Raw genomic sequence first — 17,545 nt, 5'->3', positions numbered from 1 at the left:
ACCCTTCACCAGCTCTGTTGCCCTTCTCTGGACAAACTCCAGTGCTCCAATTTCTTTCTTGCAATGAGGGGCCCAGAACTGGAGGCAGTACTCGAGGTGCAGCCTCACCAGTGTTGAGTACTGAGGAACAATCACTTCCCTAGTCAAAGTCGGTGCAGCTCCACTGATTTGAAAAATCTACTGATTTATAGGAGGTAAAAATCTAACACCTTGTGCCTGGATCACACAGTAGTACGTTGTAAAGCAATTATTTTCACTTTGTTCCATTTATATTCTCTAGCAGTGTTTTTTTTTAATAGATAATTTTTAACTTTTTGTTTTTCTAGCACAGTCTCTGATAGATTTTATTATTAAATGCTCTAGTATCAATTTCAAGTGAATTTGTTATTATGATTTGGATTTCGGATTTCTTTGAAAATCATCATGCCTGAAAAAAAGGTAGAAAAGTACTCCCATTTTAAAGCAGTCTAGCTCAAGACTGAGTTCAGAATTTGAATATCAAGTATGGTTTGCTCCTAGGAGCCTCTCTTGGCTGGTGCAGTGAAACCAAGGTCTGTTGGTTGAAAGCTTTGTGCAGAACTCCAGATTACAGTAGATAAATGAGCATATGTGTCCCCCTCTCTACAAGTATTTTGCATTCCACTAGTGAAGTTGAGGAAATTTATTACTGTAGTTGATAATATCTACTCTGGTTCTGTAGAAACTTTGTATTAATCACTGCAAAAAAGAAAGTAAAGAAAGAAAATAGAAACAAAGGCCTGATACAAAGACAGAGGTTTTTATCTTAAAAATAGATAATTCCCATTACTTATTTGTATTGTATACAGATACATTATATCTGTTCTTCTGAAGTTATTCCTATATATCATTCAAAATAAATGCCCTTGAGTTACAGAATACAGTATACAGACATTGCCCCTGCTCAGAGGAGATAATATCTAGTTTTTCAGAGGCTTTCCAGTTGAATCAATCTCCATTCATAGCTAAGAATTTGAATTCACTCTCTTAGCAGCAAACTCTATCTGACAAACTCTTTCAACCAGACACGGGGTATGTATATGGTACTGACATACCTTCTATTCCGTGTGAAAATTGTACTTATGGGAACACAGCAATGCATTACACTTGTAGAACATTCATTATAGCATCAGGTAACATTACATAATCTTTATTCTTTCTCATTTATGCAGAGCATTTAGTGTCCTTGCTCCAGGGTTTTACCACTAAAATTCAATTTGTTAAGATTAATATTTCAGTGACGAAGGGGAAAGATCTCCCTACGCACTCAGCTCTTCCTCTTTTCTCCTGGTAATCATTCTATGTACTAACTGCTCTTCCTCTCTCTGTGGCAGCCTGAAACATTTGGCTTACAGTCTTCAAGAGGATGTGTTCCCTGCAACTGCAACTCTTTTGGTTCCAAGTCCTTTGACTGTGATGGAGATGGACAGTGTTATTGCCAGCCTGGAGTGACAGGAAAGAAGTGTGACCGCTGTGCACATGGATTTTACAACTTTGAAGAGGGAGGCTGTACTCGTATGTAAATTTTTTGCACCTAAGTGCAGATTTATTTATTTGTTTGGTTTTTTATTCTTAAGATTCTAGTTTGGCTGGGTTTGGATTGCCTAACAAATTTTCCTGACAGCTAGGTATGTTCATAGACAGCCTTGTAAATCAGTCAGTTGGCAAGGATGATGACTGGAAAGAACAAAAGACATGAGTAATTTCTGCCATTTTATGGTCAGTTTATGGCTAATCTACTATATTTAGAAGGAACAGGGATGTCTTTTACTTCAAGTACTGTCTGCCAAAAAATTCTCTTAATTTCCTATAATTTAATTATGTTAAGGATATCATAGAGGTCTGATTAAAATTCTTGCCAAATTACATCAGGTTGAAGGGAAAACAAAAACAGAACCTACCTTTGCTTCTAGTTTTACCCAAAATCTTTTTTATTAATGCAGTCCTTTTCTGAATAGTAATATTTACATTCTTGCTTCCTTGTATACTTTTTGTGTCCAATAATATCTTCAGGTAAATCTATCTGCTATGTCCCTTGTGTAAACACACAAAAAGTCTGCCTTTCTAAATGCTGAAACTCTAGCATTAGACATAAATATATCCAGGCACTTCTTTAAATTTATTTTTTCCTTTTTGGACATTAGGTCAAAAACTGAAATGCATGCTTCCTATTCCTGAAGTAGTACAGATTGTTATGTCAAAAGAACCTAATCGACACCTTTCTTCACAGGGAAATATCCATCTTTGCTAGTAGAACTGTGTTTTTAAAGTCTCACAGACTCATTTAGGTGTGCTCACAGGAGACACAGCTGGTTGTCTAGTGTGAGTGACTGCTGGAATGCCAAAATGCTGCTATTATTCTTCAGGCATAAACTGTATTCTTCCCCAAAGCAGAAATCACCATGTCCAGTAATATGTTCTTCCTCCTTTCCTATCCAGAATGGCAGCAGAAGAAGCAAGACTAGCTCTCTGCCTTTTTTTACTCCCATTTTTTATGGAAGGAGTATCAACACCTTAAGACTCACATTTGTGCAACAAATTTCAGTTTTAGCTGTAGTTTGGATAAACCTTGAAACGGGCTGGATTATAGATTAAATTTGAACACGTTGTTCTGTAATATTGTTTCCCATGTTCAAAAGGGGAACAGCCTTGAAAAGCACAAATGCACTGGCACCTTGGAAAAGGGAAAGGTTGGTTCCCAGACTCACTGATGAAAAGAGCTTGAAATAAAATGCAAATGATAACTGCAATCCTAAAGCCTCTAGCACATATACAGAGGGGGGAAAATACTATAGTTTATCTTTATGGTTAGCCTGTTATTCAAACATTTCACAGTTTAAAAGTGCATCACTGTTGTGAACTTCATACAGCTGGGGAAGGAAAATGAGAGGGCTATTAATAAGATTTCACATTAAAATTATAATTGCTCTCTTGGCAAACTTTGAAATGACAGAGTAAATGCAACATTTTAAATAGAAATGTATCGGCTTGTGATCATCAAATGTTTAAAATAACAGCAACAGCTAAAGATATTCAGAACATTCAGATTTTTAGAAGTTCCTAAGTAAATAGAACAGATGGAGAGGAATTCTGTTTTCAACATGCTGTTATCCTCCACTTATTTTTAGCAGGCGTCTTATGTATTCCTTCAAATGACAAAAAATAAGGAATTAAATTATGAATCACAAAGAAAATCAGAAATTTAATAAAATATATCAAAACGTGCTAGAAAGAAAAGTACAGAAAAATTGTTTCCATTGTGACAGTTAAGTATCAAATAAAATATTGGAGCCCTTTTATCTAGCATTTATCCAGAAGGAATATAATTTGATTTTTTTCTTCTGCAACAAAAACCCATAAATCATAAAATAAATCCTAAAGCATCGTCAGTGTTGACATTCTAGCAGCAAAGATACAAAAGAGATTTCTATTTCACTATTGCTTGCAACAAATGTGTTGTACTTTTTGCCTCCTTTTTTATTTTTCTTTTAATAATGATAAAAGTAAAAATGAAAAAAGATTGGTCTATCTCCTTCTTCCCCTCCATGTCTTTTAAACCAATATTCTGTAAGACCTGGAAGCCCATAGAAGAGCTGTCACATCCAAAAGTCTCAGTCTACCAATGAGCTGTATTCTGAAGCATCTTCAAGCTTCAGTATGTCAAAAGATTTGAAGTAGCATTCATCATATCCTGTTCTGGTATGATGGAGGCAAAACTTGCTATCTTCTTTGCAACAATTACCTTATTTTGAAAGCATTGATGGGGAAAAATAAAGGTCACTTCTTATTTGAACTGTAGGTATTGGTTCTATCTTTGCACATCTCTTGTTTAACTCTGAACTGAGATATTTCATACAGTAAAGGCAATAATCATAATTGAAACCCTCAGCAACAAGGTTACACTGCCCTTTAAACACCCCAAGGAACAGATTATGGCTCAGAGAGTCATAGTTTGCTTGCGATGCTTTTTCTCTGTCCTCAGGGGGAATGTGGATGGTGGGTATAAAAAGCACCATACCAGTTCTGCTCCTTCAATCACTGAGGTGTCTTGTACCCCATAACTACTTATCACTTACATACCTTGAATTTGTATTTTCCACCAATGAGTTGTTCACTTAATAATCATTTAAGAGCAAAGACGGCTTCTGGAACAACTCATCAACTTGTTGACATCCTCCCAGGGCAGAAGACATATAATCTGAGAAGGAATAGAAATGGAAAAAGAAACTGAAACACCTCTTTTGCCCTTTAAAAGAAGTTTCTTTAGAGCATCAGAAAGTTCAGCAGGTTGGCTCAGATTGGTATATAAGATGTTAAACAGTTCCACTGCAGTTCCCCTACATAGATGGCTCAGGTGGCTTCTTGCAAGAGACAGCATGGATCCAGAAATTATACAGCTCTACTGCAGCTATGTCACAAGAGTGCACAATCTCAGAAGTCTCTGCACTTTGGCAATTGGTGCCTTTATTTTTCCCATTCTGTTCTCATTGGAGTTACTTCAACCTCAGTTAACCTGTGTTCCATTGCCACTGGTTTTGTTTTGTCTGGGTTTACCCTACCTTTCCTACCCTACTGTGTCCACAGATAACTGAGAGCTCACTATACAGTAAAGGAATGATCCTAACCCTGTTGGGGTCTGCTCTCCAGGTGTCACACAAAGGGCTAATTTTTCCTCTGCTTTATTTTTTTTTCTGTCTCCCATGAAGCCTGTGAGTGTTCACGTTTTGGTAATAACTGCGATCCCGTCAGTGGCCGCTGTATCTGCCCTCCCAATACTGTTGGAGAGATGTGTGACAAATGCGCGCCAAATTACTGGGGCCACAACATTGTCAGTGGCTGCAAGGTGAGTGGATTTCTATTTTCTCTGTGTGCGTTACCTTTTTCACAGTGATTTATAGCTGGAACACAATTCTTGGTTTGTAAACCATGGTTTTTCTCTGCGTTTCAAGCTTTGGTTTCAGACTGTGATGTAAATGTTGGTCATCTGTTACTGAGCACTACAGATCCTTTGTCTTGGGTATGCACCCTGTAACACAAAACACCCTGTTGATTCTGCTGTCACGCTGAGTCAGTGTCCTGCTTGAAACTGGTTTTATTTTATTACAGCTGTATTTAAAGTTATTGAGGAGATTAACGCAGTATTGAACAATGTATATAGATGTATATTTACAAGTAATTGACAGTGCTTTTGTGGAACAAATTTACTTTAGTCTTACTGATGATACCACTGTGAATTAGTACTCAAAGTTTGCATGAGTACAAATGGAAGGGCTTCCATTAGTGCATAAAAGACATCAAGGAGAGAAAAAAAGAAACATCCAACTTAGTTGTAAATAGCTCTTTCTTCCTCTGTTCTGAAAGGGGTAATAAACCTTTTCATTAGCCTTTAAACCCTTTTATCACAATATTTGACACAGGGTTAAAAAAAATCTGAAGAGAAGGGAGAAGAAGCAGGAAAACAATGATAGAACATCAAGGAGGCCATCAAAGCTGTTGTTAATGCCCTTAAGTTGAGGGCAGCAGTCTTTGGCTAAGGTTGAAAACTGGTGACAGTGGATATCGTGCAAAGTTCAAATGCCTTCTTCTCTCTTCTGTGCTAATTGATGATGAGGGATTTATAGTACAGCTACAATTCATTAAAAAAAACTATATCGTCTGAACACAGTCATACACCATTAATGCTTTTTCTTGAAAGGCTGTTTGTCATGTAGCTCAGGCTGCAGAGTAGTTGTCAAGAATGATTTCCTTTTTGTATGTATGAGAAATTCCTCTTGTGAAACCTCTGCTGTGCTGCTGTGATGTAGACTCTTGGCTTCTGAAACCAACCTAATGAGGTTGAAGACCTCTGTTTGAGCTCTGGAATATATTCTCTAATTGTCCTTTATGTGCACGTACATCAGTATGACAGTTCCATGGCACCATCTAAATTAATAATGATCTATCAGCCCACATCTCTTTCAGTATGTTGCAGCTAATTTCTGCAAAGTAAGATGTGAATCTCCTGCTTTCATAGAAGTTTTCCAAGGCTCTTTTAACTCAGGGATAGAGAGCATTGCATACAACTGCAAAAACAAACATAGCACCTGATGGTAATTTAGTTTTTGATATTGCACACCAAGCTATTTCAGAGTATGGCAAAGAATTTGCTTTCTAAGCTTTATGTTCACATATATCTTGTAGTATAAAGGTATTTCTGTCAGAAGGGTTTTGTTTTTTTGTTAGGTTAGATAGCAGTCTAGCAACCTAGCATTTAACCATTGGTTAAATAGTTCCTCTGGCATTCAGTAAAGATTGCACTTGAATGTTTCCTGTAAATATTCATCTTCTTTATATATGGTCTTTTCAGATCAGAAGAAAGGTGCTCTAAGTAGTCATGTAATAAAAAATTTTGCTTAGAAACTGAATTCCCATTTTCTTCTCTTTTTCAGCTTTGTGTCTGTAATTTTAGCAAGTCTATCCATGTCAGTTACTGTGGTAACCTGTACCACTGGTACAGAGTTTGCTTCTGTAAGCTGAACTCCTCCATATGAGATTCTGGTCACACCAGTGATTGCAGCCAATGTCCTGTGCTAACTTTGCAGTGCAGTCACAGTAATAGCACTGAGGGATTCTTCTGTTCCTTGGAACTCTGCAGTTTTCCCTGCTACTTAATTCTGTATTCAATATTTAGACCCCCTGGCAAATCACCTATTTCTATCCTTACCTGCCTGCGCAAGTCTCATTCCATGAGCAAGTTTACTTCCCAGAATACTGCATGACTAAATCTCTAGCCCTTTCTGTGTAAACTGCTGTCATCTAGAAGTCTTTTTTGTACAAAGACACCTGTCTGATGGATGACTAATAAATATTGCACTAGATTCCTCTGGAACTACTAAACCAATTGCCCCTGAGCAATTCCAGTTTTAGGAAAGTGGTCTGAACATGCCTGCAAAGGATTTACATACAAAATACTTTTTAGAGAGTGTTTGTAGTTTGCAAGTTAATTTTGTCCCTGGAGTATCCTAATGTCCTTGACACTTTTAAATTTATTTGTTTTCACTGCCTAACTTATCAGTGATAAGTCATATCTGTTGAAAAAAACCTGTGTGGAAAAAACTCACCAGTATTATAAATGTATTTAGTGTATATGCTTGACCCTTGTTGAGTAAAAATTAATTACTATGCTTATAATTTATATATGTTACTTTTAGACACTGGAAATTCATTGCTCTACTTTATTTACAGATACCTGAAAGAGATGAATTGCTTTTTGGTTGGGTTTTGGTTTAGATTGGTTTTTGGTGGTTTTTTTTGTTTTGTTTTGGGTTGGGTTTTTTTCAGAGCACAATTATTACGATTGTCTCCTTGTTTCTCTCCTTTTTAGCCCTGTGACTGCAGCCTTGTTGGAGCCCTAAGTTCTCAGTGTGACTTAAATACAGGCTGTTGCTTCTGCCGCCCTGAATTCTCTGGGGATAAATGCACTGAGTGCAGATTGGGCTACTGGAATTATCCACATTGTGTTGCTTGTCAGTGCTTTCTGGCTGGGAGTGATCCACAGAGCTGTGATACAGAGGGGAAGTGCTCATGCATCGATCATACCGGCCAATGCAGCTGCAAGGTAGGGCAAGGAAGGTTGTAAACTGATTTTATAACTGCTGAGAAGTGTATTCCAAAATTTACTGACCTTTGTACTTACTTATTCCAGCAACACATGCAGACAAATCTCCTTGGTTTTCATAGTGCATTTGCTAACTGCTGTGGGAGGAGTCCAACACAAAGAAAGACTTAAGTGCTTGTCAGTTGCTTTTTCACATACAGACGCTTGTCAGGATAACATCCTCTTAAGCTTTTTTCTTAGTTTGAATTTCTTCTGTTCTTAGAGAACTGTTGCCAGTTTATCATAGAATCATAGAATTAACTGGGTTGGAAGAGACCTCTGAGATCATCAAGTCCAACCCTTGGTCCAACCCCACTGTGATTCCAACCCTTTATCCAACCCCACTGTGATTCCAACCCTTTATCCAACCCCACTGTGATTCCAACCCTTGATGCAACCCCACTGTGATTATCCCCATAATACAATAATTGTTCAAATATTGGGCAAAATAAAAGCAAACAACACATCAGTAATCACGGTACGCCACAATGCTGGTTCAAAGTACATTGTTTTAGAGGGAGTCATTATTCGTAATTTCATTAGTAGAGCTCACTGCAGTAGTATCTCTTCTGAGTAGACTGCATCCAGTTCAGGATCACTAACACAAAGACTTTTGGCATCACCATCCACAGCATTCTTATTTGGAATTGTTCTTGGAAGAACAGCACACTTAGGTGGTGTGAAAATTGACTGGATTGATGGTTTAAAGGTGGTTTGACATGCAGTTGGTAACCAGCCTGCAGAGTACCCCAGAGCCAATACCTTCATCAGCACCACAGATGACAGTATTCATGATTAGCATATTTGAGAATATTACTGATTTGAAAGAGGTAGAAAGTTGACATACTGAACAGTAGAATTATAGTCTAGAGGATACTTGAAAAGCTTGATGACTGGGAAAATGGAAAGGTAATGAATTGGAGAGGAATGACTTCAAGAATCAGTACAGCTTGGGAGGAAAAAGTTTGAGTGTTAATCCTGCTGAAAAAACGACCCTATACTCTCCTTGTAAATCCTGCCTACTGAGCTGGATACATTGAGCATACTGGCCAATGCAGCTGCAAGGTAAGATGTCACAAAGAGCATGACCACCAGAAGAAAATCTTTATCTTCTCAATGCCCTACTCTTTACTCAGTGTTGGTAAGACTGCACTTGGAAATGGTGTCCAGTTTTAGGACGTCATTCAAAAGTATTGTTGAGAAATTCAAGAGAACCCAGAGAAGGGCTATAAAGAGTCTTACAGTAGATGATCTGTGAAGATGTATTGAGAGCTGGACTCTCTTAGCATGAAAAAAAGAGGATTATAAGAGGAAATGCAATTGCAGCCTATGGCCACTTCAAAGAGTAGTTGATGGAGTCAAGTTCTTTCTTATGGTGACAAAAGATGTAACAAGAGATGGCAGCTGCAAATGGCAGCTTGGGAATTTTGAATTGGACATTAGGAACAAAGAAATCAGAGTTATGCAGCACTGGAAGATATTATCCATTCTTGGAGATTTTCAGGAACTAACTAGAAAGAGGCATAGGTAACATGATCAAGTATTGGTGATAGTCTCACTTCAAGGAGGAGGCTTTTAAAAGTGACCTCTAGAGATTCCTCCTGTGACTTGGATTCATTTAACGATACTGAATGAAGTCAGCGTTTTTTCCTCAGAATTTATATCTAAGGTTAAATTTAAATCTAGACATTGGTTAACATTTTGTATAACTTTTTTGAAAGAGCTTATATATTGAAGAAACTAGACTTTTAGAAAATGGTAATCATTCCCATTTAAATCTGCTGTTACAGCTGCAGAAATGAGCTTTCAAAAGCTCAGGAGCCTCATTTTCAGCTCTGACAAAAAGCAGCAAAATCTAAGCTAAATACAGTGTAGGCACATTTGTTGATAGAGTTACATGTGGAAATGAGGGTTAAAAATGGTAAATCCTGAGGGATAATGTTGGTTTCCTGTATAAGCTTTGGAAAGTTTAATTTATTTTTTAGATTGTCTTCTTCACATTACTCTCAAGAGGAAAAAAAAAAGGACGTGTGTGGGGGAAAAACCAACCAGTACTTTCATATTGGTGATTTTCTTTTTAAATACCTTGGTCTTTGTATGAAAATGGTTTCAAAAGGCTCTGCATAAATTACTGTGTATCTCCCCTATCTGGAATAGCTTTTTATTTGGACTAATTGAAAAATGAAAATAAAAGCATTGACATTACAACAGTGAAACATTTCAGCCTTGTTAATACTGTTCAATGATGTGGAAAACAATCATGAAGAGGGGAAAGCTTTTCTCTACAGAATTTCCATTAAAATACATTTCTCAGCAAGAACATTTAGTGCTGTACCTTAAATATCCGAACATGTCAATGCTAATTCCTATTAAGAAGGCTTGATTAACACAGGCAATTTCAGAACAACTTATTTTTCTTATCTTATCAATCAGTTATTGAGCGTGTCATGCCCAAAGTGCCATTTAATTTTTCTGTGCTTACAAATGTCAGTGTGAAGCCAGCAACCATTGCTCAGAGCTACTCAGTGTATACAAATGCAAATGCCTTAATTACATTAATTACATATGTTTACACACACACGTGATAAGAAACTGGAAAGTTCCTTGAATATTTCCTAACCCTTGTTATTATTTCTTTCTGCACCCTGTTATTATCATCACTGCATGATTTTCTTCTTCTATTGCTGCCTTAAAATAAAATTTGCTTCCCACCCCCCGCCCCCCCCTTTTTTTTTTTTGCCCTTTTTTAAACATTCTCTCTCTTCCAGGTTAATGTGGAAGGTGTCCACTGTGACAGGTGCAAGTCTGGTACATTTGGTCTCTCTGCCAGAAACCCACTTGGCTGCAGCAGTTGCTATTGCTTTGGCCTGACTACACAGTGCAGTGAAGCAAGGGGGCTGATCCGTGTGTGGGTGAGTAGGAAACTGCTGAGCCATGTAATGCGATAATGTTGTTTCCTGCTGGCATCTTTTAGTCAGGCACTGAGAGGTAGCTAGAAAATGGTCAAACATTTAAGCAATCATTTTCCTCTTTATACTTGGAGAGGTGGTGAGAGCGATATGTTCCATTAGACAATCAGAGTCAAGACATTAAAAGTAAATAAGTAGATAAGAAAATGAGTGATAGGATAGCTGATGTCAAGCCAAAGTAAAGCTATTAAGCCCCAAGAAAGGGCAAGCTAGTCGTGCGGGGAAATTACACAGTACAATGCATTGCAACATAATCCCTGGTACATGATATGCAGTTTACCCAGGTGTATTCAAGGGTCAGAAATGCTTGTTGTCCAGCATAAATTTCCCATAGGTCAATTAATCTGTTTATTTTCGTTGTTGGTTTTGCTGTTTTGGTGTTATTTGGTTTTGCTTTGTTGAATTTTTTTTTTTAAATTTAAAAAAAAGCTTATTGAAACTGTATTTAAATTCAAGAATGGAAGGGTATAATTCATCAAAGCAAACAAAAAGCTCTCCACTTATTTGTAGAAGAGGGCCTTGAGGCCTATGCTGAACTGACAAATAAGACAGACTGGATATTTCCATTTATCTGTACAACAAGCACAAAATACACATTGAGACTGCTACTGTCTGTCACTGCTGTGCCAGCTCCTCAGTTACATTCTGGAGGAGTTGTTTCTAATGGAAAAAGCTCAGTTCTGTCCCCATGTACAATCAGTCATATCTCTGCTCAAAAGCACGTTGGCCATAGAAGGAATGTCTGACTAATGCAAATCAGCCAAAGCCCCAGACTTGTCAAGTACAAGCAACAGTTGGATAAGGAAGCTTAAGGCTGAAATCAACTTAATGTTTCTTGCTTAATGTAATATGAATACAACTTATTCTCCCCTTCATTGTTCAATCCACTAGCACCTCTTTCTCCTCCCAGTGGGTGAAGTGATTTATTATGGTCTGACCCAGTTGTTCTCATTATTTCTGTTTTGCCCATCATATACTGCTAGACTGGAGATGGAAGGTTGTAGAAGACTGGCAAATTATAAAATTTAATCAAGTTCCATGACAGCAGTAGTTCTGGATAATTGTGCTTTGACCTTTGTGGCAGCACAAACCATAAACAGTTTAAACCTCCTGATTATTTTGTTTCTCTTGATTAACTTCCTTTCATATTTGTGCTCATATCTAAAGGAGAGTATGATTATGTCTTATCTAGTTTTTGGTGTTCTGTGTTCTGCCAACTGGTAGTGGCTATTTCAGATACTTTCAGGTGCTTCAAATGGCATTACACTTGTTTAAACAAGCAAACTATGTCGTATATGAAAATAAGGCATGGCTCATCTGAAATTCAAATGTGTTGACCCCTTTCTTGATGTCTAAAGTATTAAATAGTACAGTACAGATATTCTAGGAGCTCAGTAAATCTCACTTAGGGCTAGCAATGTTAGGAATGCTTCCATGTCTGATCAGTCCGTAGGTGCTGTTATAAATGGAAATACCAGGATACTGGAAGTACAGTACAGGACTTAGCTGATTCCTCATCGCCTGGTTCCTATCTCATGACCAGCCTATTGATGGGATGACTGTTAGAGATATGACTCTGCATTTGTTTTCTTTGTTTTCCTCACTCTTTGGGAGAAGCAATTTTTATACCAGCCCTTTAAATCTGTTCACACACTCCCTGGGATACTTCCATTGGCACAGAGTTACTAAGACTCTTATTACAGTTTTTGATCAGAATAATGATTTCAATATAATGCTATTGAGACTCTGCCAACAAGTCTAAGAAAATTATGAGCATCTAAGCGCATCCTTGTATTTTTCATTAAATCTGAATTTAGAGTTACAGAAACCCTCACTGAGCCCTCACTCTCTGCATATTGCCTGGAAAATGTTTAGCTTTGAATATTGCACAGAAGTGTCAAGGGATCAGGCACTATGTTCCACAGCCCCAGTGATGTATAATGAGTGGTGATGAGAACTGTGCTTCTATGTAAGGTACGTTTCTTACAATCTGAACAGAAGAGGCCGGAGACTGAAATAGGACTATGAAAATCACTCTGATAAAATTCATGGAATCACTTGCTATTTTAACCAGTGCTGCTACATTTTTTGTTAACATGAGGACAAGGTGCAAAAGGCTCAAGAGGAAAGTCATTATTAGCACTGTTTATACCTGAAGGAGTAGTAAGACTGCTTTGTGACAAATTGTTCATGACTTGAAATGAAATTACCTAGAAATAATTTTTTAAAGAGGTAGAATTTAAAGACTAACAATTCATGAGGGAAAATAGAGTTCATTTTCTTCTCAATTTTTCTGACTTTGCATAGGTGACCTTGAAGCCAGAGCAAATGATTCTGCCACTGGTGGATGAAAAGCTTCAGCGCAGCACTCTTTCAGGGATTGCATTCCAGCCTCCTGAAATAGTGGCAAATATAGAACAGGTGATGCAGGATCTTCGGTCAGAACCTGTTTACTGGAGACTTCCAGAGCAGTTTGAGGGACGAAAGGTAAACCTAAAATTCCACAGAATACTGACATGGATTTCATTTTTTTAGTCTTATATTTCTAGTTTACAGTGCCTTTTTTCCCTTCCAATGAGCATGTCATCACACAGTGGAAGGTACTTCAAAAGAAAATAAATGCTATTCCATTATTAAAAATTATTTGCTCTGTTATCACAGAAATTCATAAAGTAACATGGACAATATTTAACATAGATATTAATATGTAATATTTTTCCACAGGATAGATTTTCTCATAAAAATGTTATTTGAAAAAATAAACTGCATAAAATTTAATATAACTCTCTTGCAATTTTATGTTTATCTCAATTTTAAACCAAAAATGTCTGACCTTTGTTAGTTACACAGGAGAAAATGATTGAAATAACCGTCCTTTTGGATGGTGTTATGCACCTCTGTGATGATTTATTTTGCACTTTTGATACTTCTTGGTTTGGCTTGGGAAGTTTTAGATGCTTCTTTCCTTAAACACAAATTTTGGGGAACACCAAGGCACATATGAAGAAATAGATAACATAATGTTTTTAGTGTAGTACAATAACAAATTGTTGATGGTTGTTTTTGAACACAGCCCTTTTCCCCAGATAGCTCCACAAGCATGTATTGCTATTTTTTACCATGTATGCATTCATTCATGGGTGCAGAGTGCATCTAGCTACTTCCCAGGAATTTATTTCTATATAACTGAAAATTAAGCTTTCGTTTTGTGCATTCTCAGCTGACTGCTTATGGAGGGAAACTGAAATATGCCATCTACTTTGAAGCACGAGAAGAGACAGGTTTTACTACTTACTATCCACAAGTCATCATAAGAGGCGGGCCTCCTACTCATATGAGAATTATTGTCCGGCATATGGCTGCCCCTCTGATTGGGCAGCTAACAAGGCATGAGATAGAGATGACAGAGGTAAATCACATTTCCAACTGCTTTTTTTACTCCAAAGCTTAAATGCCCTGTTCTTTGGAATACTGTTAATAATCTGGCTTTGCATTTCTGTCTTTCAGCATGAATGGGAATATTATGGTGGTGACCAAAGAGTCAGAAACACTGTGCGCTGGGAATATTATCATGATGACTCAGGTATCAACAGGACAATGTCTCAGACAGATTTCACCTGGAAGCCTTATGGAGATGACTCAAGACCAAGTAGAGCTGTATCCCGGGAAGACTTCATGAATGTGTTGTATGATGTTCATTACATTCTTATTAAGGCAACTCATGGCAATATCATGAGGCAGAGCAGGTAACTATTTCATGCAGTGGTCTGAAATAGTGCAGTAGTTACAGATAACCTTGTAGGCCTTCCAGCTGTTCCCAACAGAATTTGTATTCATAACTTCAACTATAAACCATCGTAGAGAAGAAAGAACAGAAGTAGTTAGCTTTCATCATGGCAGAAGACACAGGAGAGGTTAGTTTAATTCAATAGAAAAGTTAAATCACAATAGGTAAATGAAATCTCTATTTTCAGGTTCCTATAGCAGAAAACACGGGTTTTCTGGTTCCTATAGCAGTAAGCACACACATTCTGAAACAAATTCAGGATATTTTTGGCATAAATGTCTATTTTATGAAAACGTGATGCTGTAACTAAATAAAAGTATTAGTATACAAAGGATTTTTCTCCTGCAAGTGGGAAATAGAATATGTTTGGGTCAAATATACTCAACATCTTGTGTTCAATCTATTAGTTAATAATTTATATGAGGAAGTAAAGATAATAATAAATTTGGAGTGGACAACAGACATCAAGATGACTGGAACAGTACAAAAATCTGCTGCAGTCTAAAGGTCAACTGTAAGATTTTACACTCAAAGTAGCAGTCAATTGAACAAACAACTGCTTAGTTACCTATCCTTTGAAGAGGAGTCTGCTGTTTACAATAGATCACCAGGTAAACGATTCAGTAATGATATTTTTGTTAAGAAATCCTAATACTCTATCTGCCTGCATAAACAGATATGACCTGCAAAATTAAAAAAATAAACAAAAACCAAAACAAAACCCAAACAAAACAAGAAACAAACAAGCAAAACCAAACAAAACCAAACAAACAATCAAAAAAAACCACACAAAAAAGTTTTTACTTCCCCCAACACAAATAAAACCTAAGCATCAAGTTCCGGTTAATGGAATTCAAGAAAAAATTTAAAGTGTTCAGAAGATATCAGTGAACATCATCACAGGTTAAAAAACATGACCTGTGAGAGAAGATGTAAAGAACCAGATATGTTTAGAAACTAAAAATTGCCTTAACATGCTGAAAATGTCACAGAGAGAAAGAGAAGAATATGTTCTTTGTTGCCATGGTGGGGAAGTCAAAAACAAAAATGAACTTAAACTTCAGCAGGAAAGATTCACATCAGGCATGAAAGAAAAACTTGTCGGGGTAAAGACCTTCTAGAAGAGATTATATAAACTATTGCAAAAAGGTTTTAATAATGAATTCACAATATCCTTTGCAAGCAAAATTTATGAGCACGGACATGGGAATATTCGGAGATAAACTCCAAAGGTCTCCAGAGCTCCTTTTTATGATTCTGTCATAAAAGTGGTAGACTAAAATTCTTCCAGATTTTTAGGTTACAAATACGTCTTGCCTTTGGAGTCTGAGAGTGTCTAAGAGGGGAAGATACCATGCAATTTTGCAGTAGCTTGTGACAGAAAATGTAGTCATTGTTTCTGCTATTATCTATTTAAAATATATATTTTACTGAAAAGTATTCATGCAACTTGTGCTGGCTAGATGCTAAATATTAATAACACATACCATAAATATTTTACATTGGTCTCATTTATTTTTGGCACAGTCCATGTAGGATATTGTATTACAAGCACAGGGGGTTCCTGTGAAAAGAGTTATGGAGGGTAATTCCAGTGCAACATGGAAAATTCGAGAAGCATATTCGTGTTTTATGTCTGTTTCTCCCTTCCCTTGCCTTTATGCTGTACATATCCTAGTTCAGCTGTGGAAGCAAAAATTGAACACTATCTCAGCTCGAGCACCAAGGAAATTTATGAAAGCAAAGCTCCTGGGTTTGTTCTGGGATGTGTGTGAATTGTGACTGAACTAGATCTGCATTGTAATACAGCACTCTTTTATCAGGGCTACAGAGTAAGGAGGCATATATCAGAACAAGGGAGGACTTTTCAGTTTCAGGGCAGGTTTGAAAGGTGTCACTTAAAGAAGCAGAACATATTTTTACAGCATGGCCTTTCAGAATGTGACATGTTATGACAGCAGGACTTAGCAAAGAGTTCATCTGGTCTTTCTGGTAACTCTCCTTCATAAGGAGAGTCATAACCTTGCATATAATACCATATTTGATTTTGGGGGAGGTTATGTTACAATAGATTTTTACGGCCTAGTTACATAGCATTTCCCACTTGGCATCTGAGACTTTAGGTAGAATATAGAAGGAACAGATTATTACTTTTTTCAAGTTAGCACTTTGAATTATTTCAGTGAAAGTTTTACGTAAGACTAAAAATAAATCCCCTAGAATGTTTTTAAAGGTTAGTGGAATATTACCTTGCATAGCAATTGAAGGCTTTTATTAAAAATAAGCTGAGACCCTCTAAAGTACAATATTTATGCTCGAATTTAAACATCTGTTTGAATTAAGTGACTTATACAATTTGTTTAAATAGAATGTGTTGTGCTTTCCAAATAAGGAAACTTGTAGTAAACTAGTAAAGCTTCTCTTTCTACCTGACTGCATAGTAGGAAAGTATAAAGCAAAAAGAACTGTGGATGGGAGGAGGAAAATATGTATATGAAGCAGGTTTATAATTTTTTTGTTTTTAATAGTGCTTCAATTTCAATTGCAAAGTTTAAAAGATGCAGGTAAGCGATAAACCAAAGGAAAAACATTTTAAAATAAAAAGTCAAAGTAGCAGTAGCAATTAGAGGCATAAAAATAGCTTAGTTCTAGTGTTAGCACTGTATTAGCTATAGAGTTTAGCAGCAATGCTAATGTTACAGCTTCAAAACTGCAGCAATGCTAGTGATTTAGAGGTTTCTGCTCAGAATCCAAACCCAAACATTTTTCTCTCTCATTGTTCATTTTGTTGCCCTCATTTTCACAGTCACCACTCTAAATGGAAACATTGTTTTTATTAGATTTTGGGTTGCAGCTAGGCTGTGATAATAAATTCATTTGAATTGGAAGTATTCTTTCAATTTAACTGGGAATTATTACAATATTTCTGACTGTGATCAGGTAACACTTGTTTGACTGCTGCCTAACAGACAGTTGGCAAAAATCAACCAAGCCAAACCTTCCTTAAGTCAGATTTTCACACAAACAACAGATAGGTTTGTGGTCATAGATTGTATTGTTATGTAAATACATCTTTTTGACAGTAAACAGTTTCTCAACCTTGCCTCAGCCTTGATGGGGGTGCAGATTTCATTC

General features: G+C 36.9%; 1 protein-coding gene across 2 annotated transcripts in view; it reads left to right on the top strand.

Moving 5' to 3' along the window:
- The window catches only part of LAMA2 (laminin subunit alpha 2), a 352,955-nt gene that overhangs the window by 232,249 nt on the left and 103,161 nt on the right, over positions 1–17,545 (top strand). For both annotated transcript variants that reach the window (XM_050315959.1, XM_050315958.1), the window contains exons 21-27: positions 1,353–1,533; positions 4,725–4,861; positions 7,382–7,615; positions 10,423–10,566; positions 12,931–13,110; positions 13,844–14,032; positions 14,131–14,369. In XM_050315959.1, the coding sequence (XP_050171916.1) occupies positions 1,353–1,533; positions 4,725–4,861; positions 7,382–7,615; positions 10,423–10,566; positions 12,931–13,110; positions 13,844–14,032; positions 14,131–14,369 (1,304 nt within the window). The remainder of the gene's footprint in view (positions 1–1,352; positions 1,534–4,724; positions 4,862–7,381; positions 7,616–10,422; positions 10,567–12,930; positions 13,111–13,843; positions 14,033–14,130; positions 14,370–17,545) is intronic.

The sequence above is a fragment of the Myiozetetes cayanensis genome, unplaced genomic scaffold (genome assembly GCF_022539395.1).
Source record: "Myiozetetes cayanensis isolate MyiCay16 unplaced genomic scaffold, myiCay2020 scf2-11, whole genome shotgun sequence".
In the NCBI taxonomy this organism is placed as follows: domain Eukaryota; kingdom Metazoa; phylum Chordata; class Aves; order Passeriformes; family Tyrannidae; genus Myiozetetes; species Myiozetetes cayanensis.
Note: the sequence above shows the minus strand (reverse complement) of the source record. Positions and strands in the feature narration are given on the sequence as shown.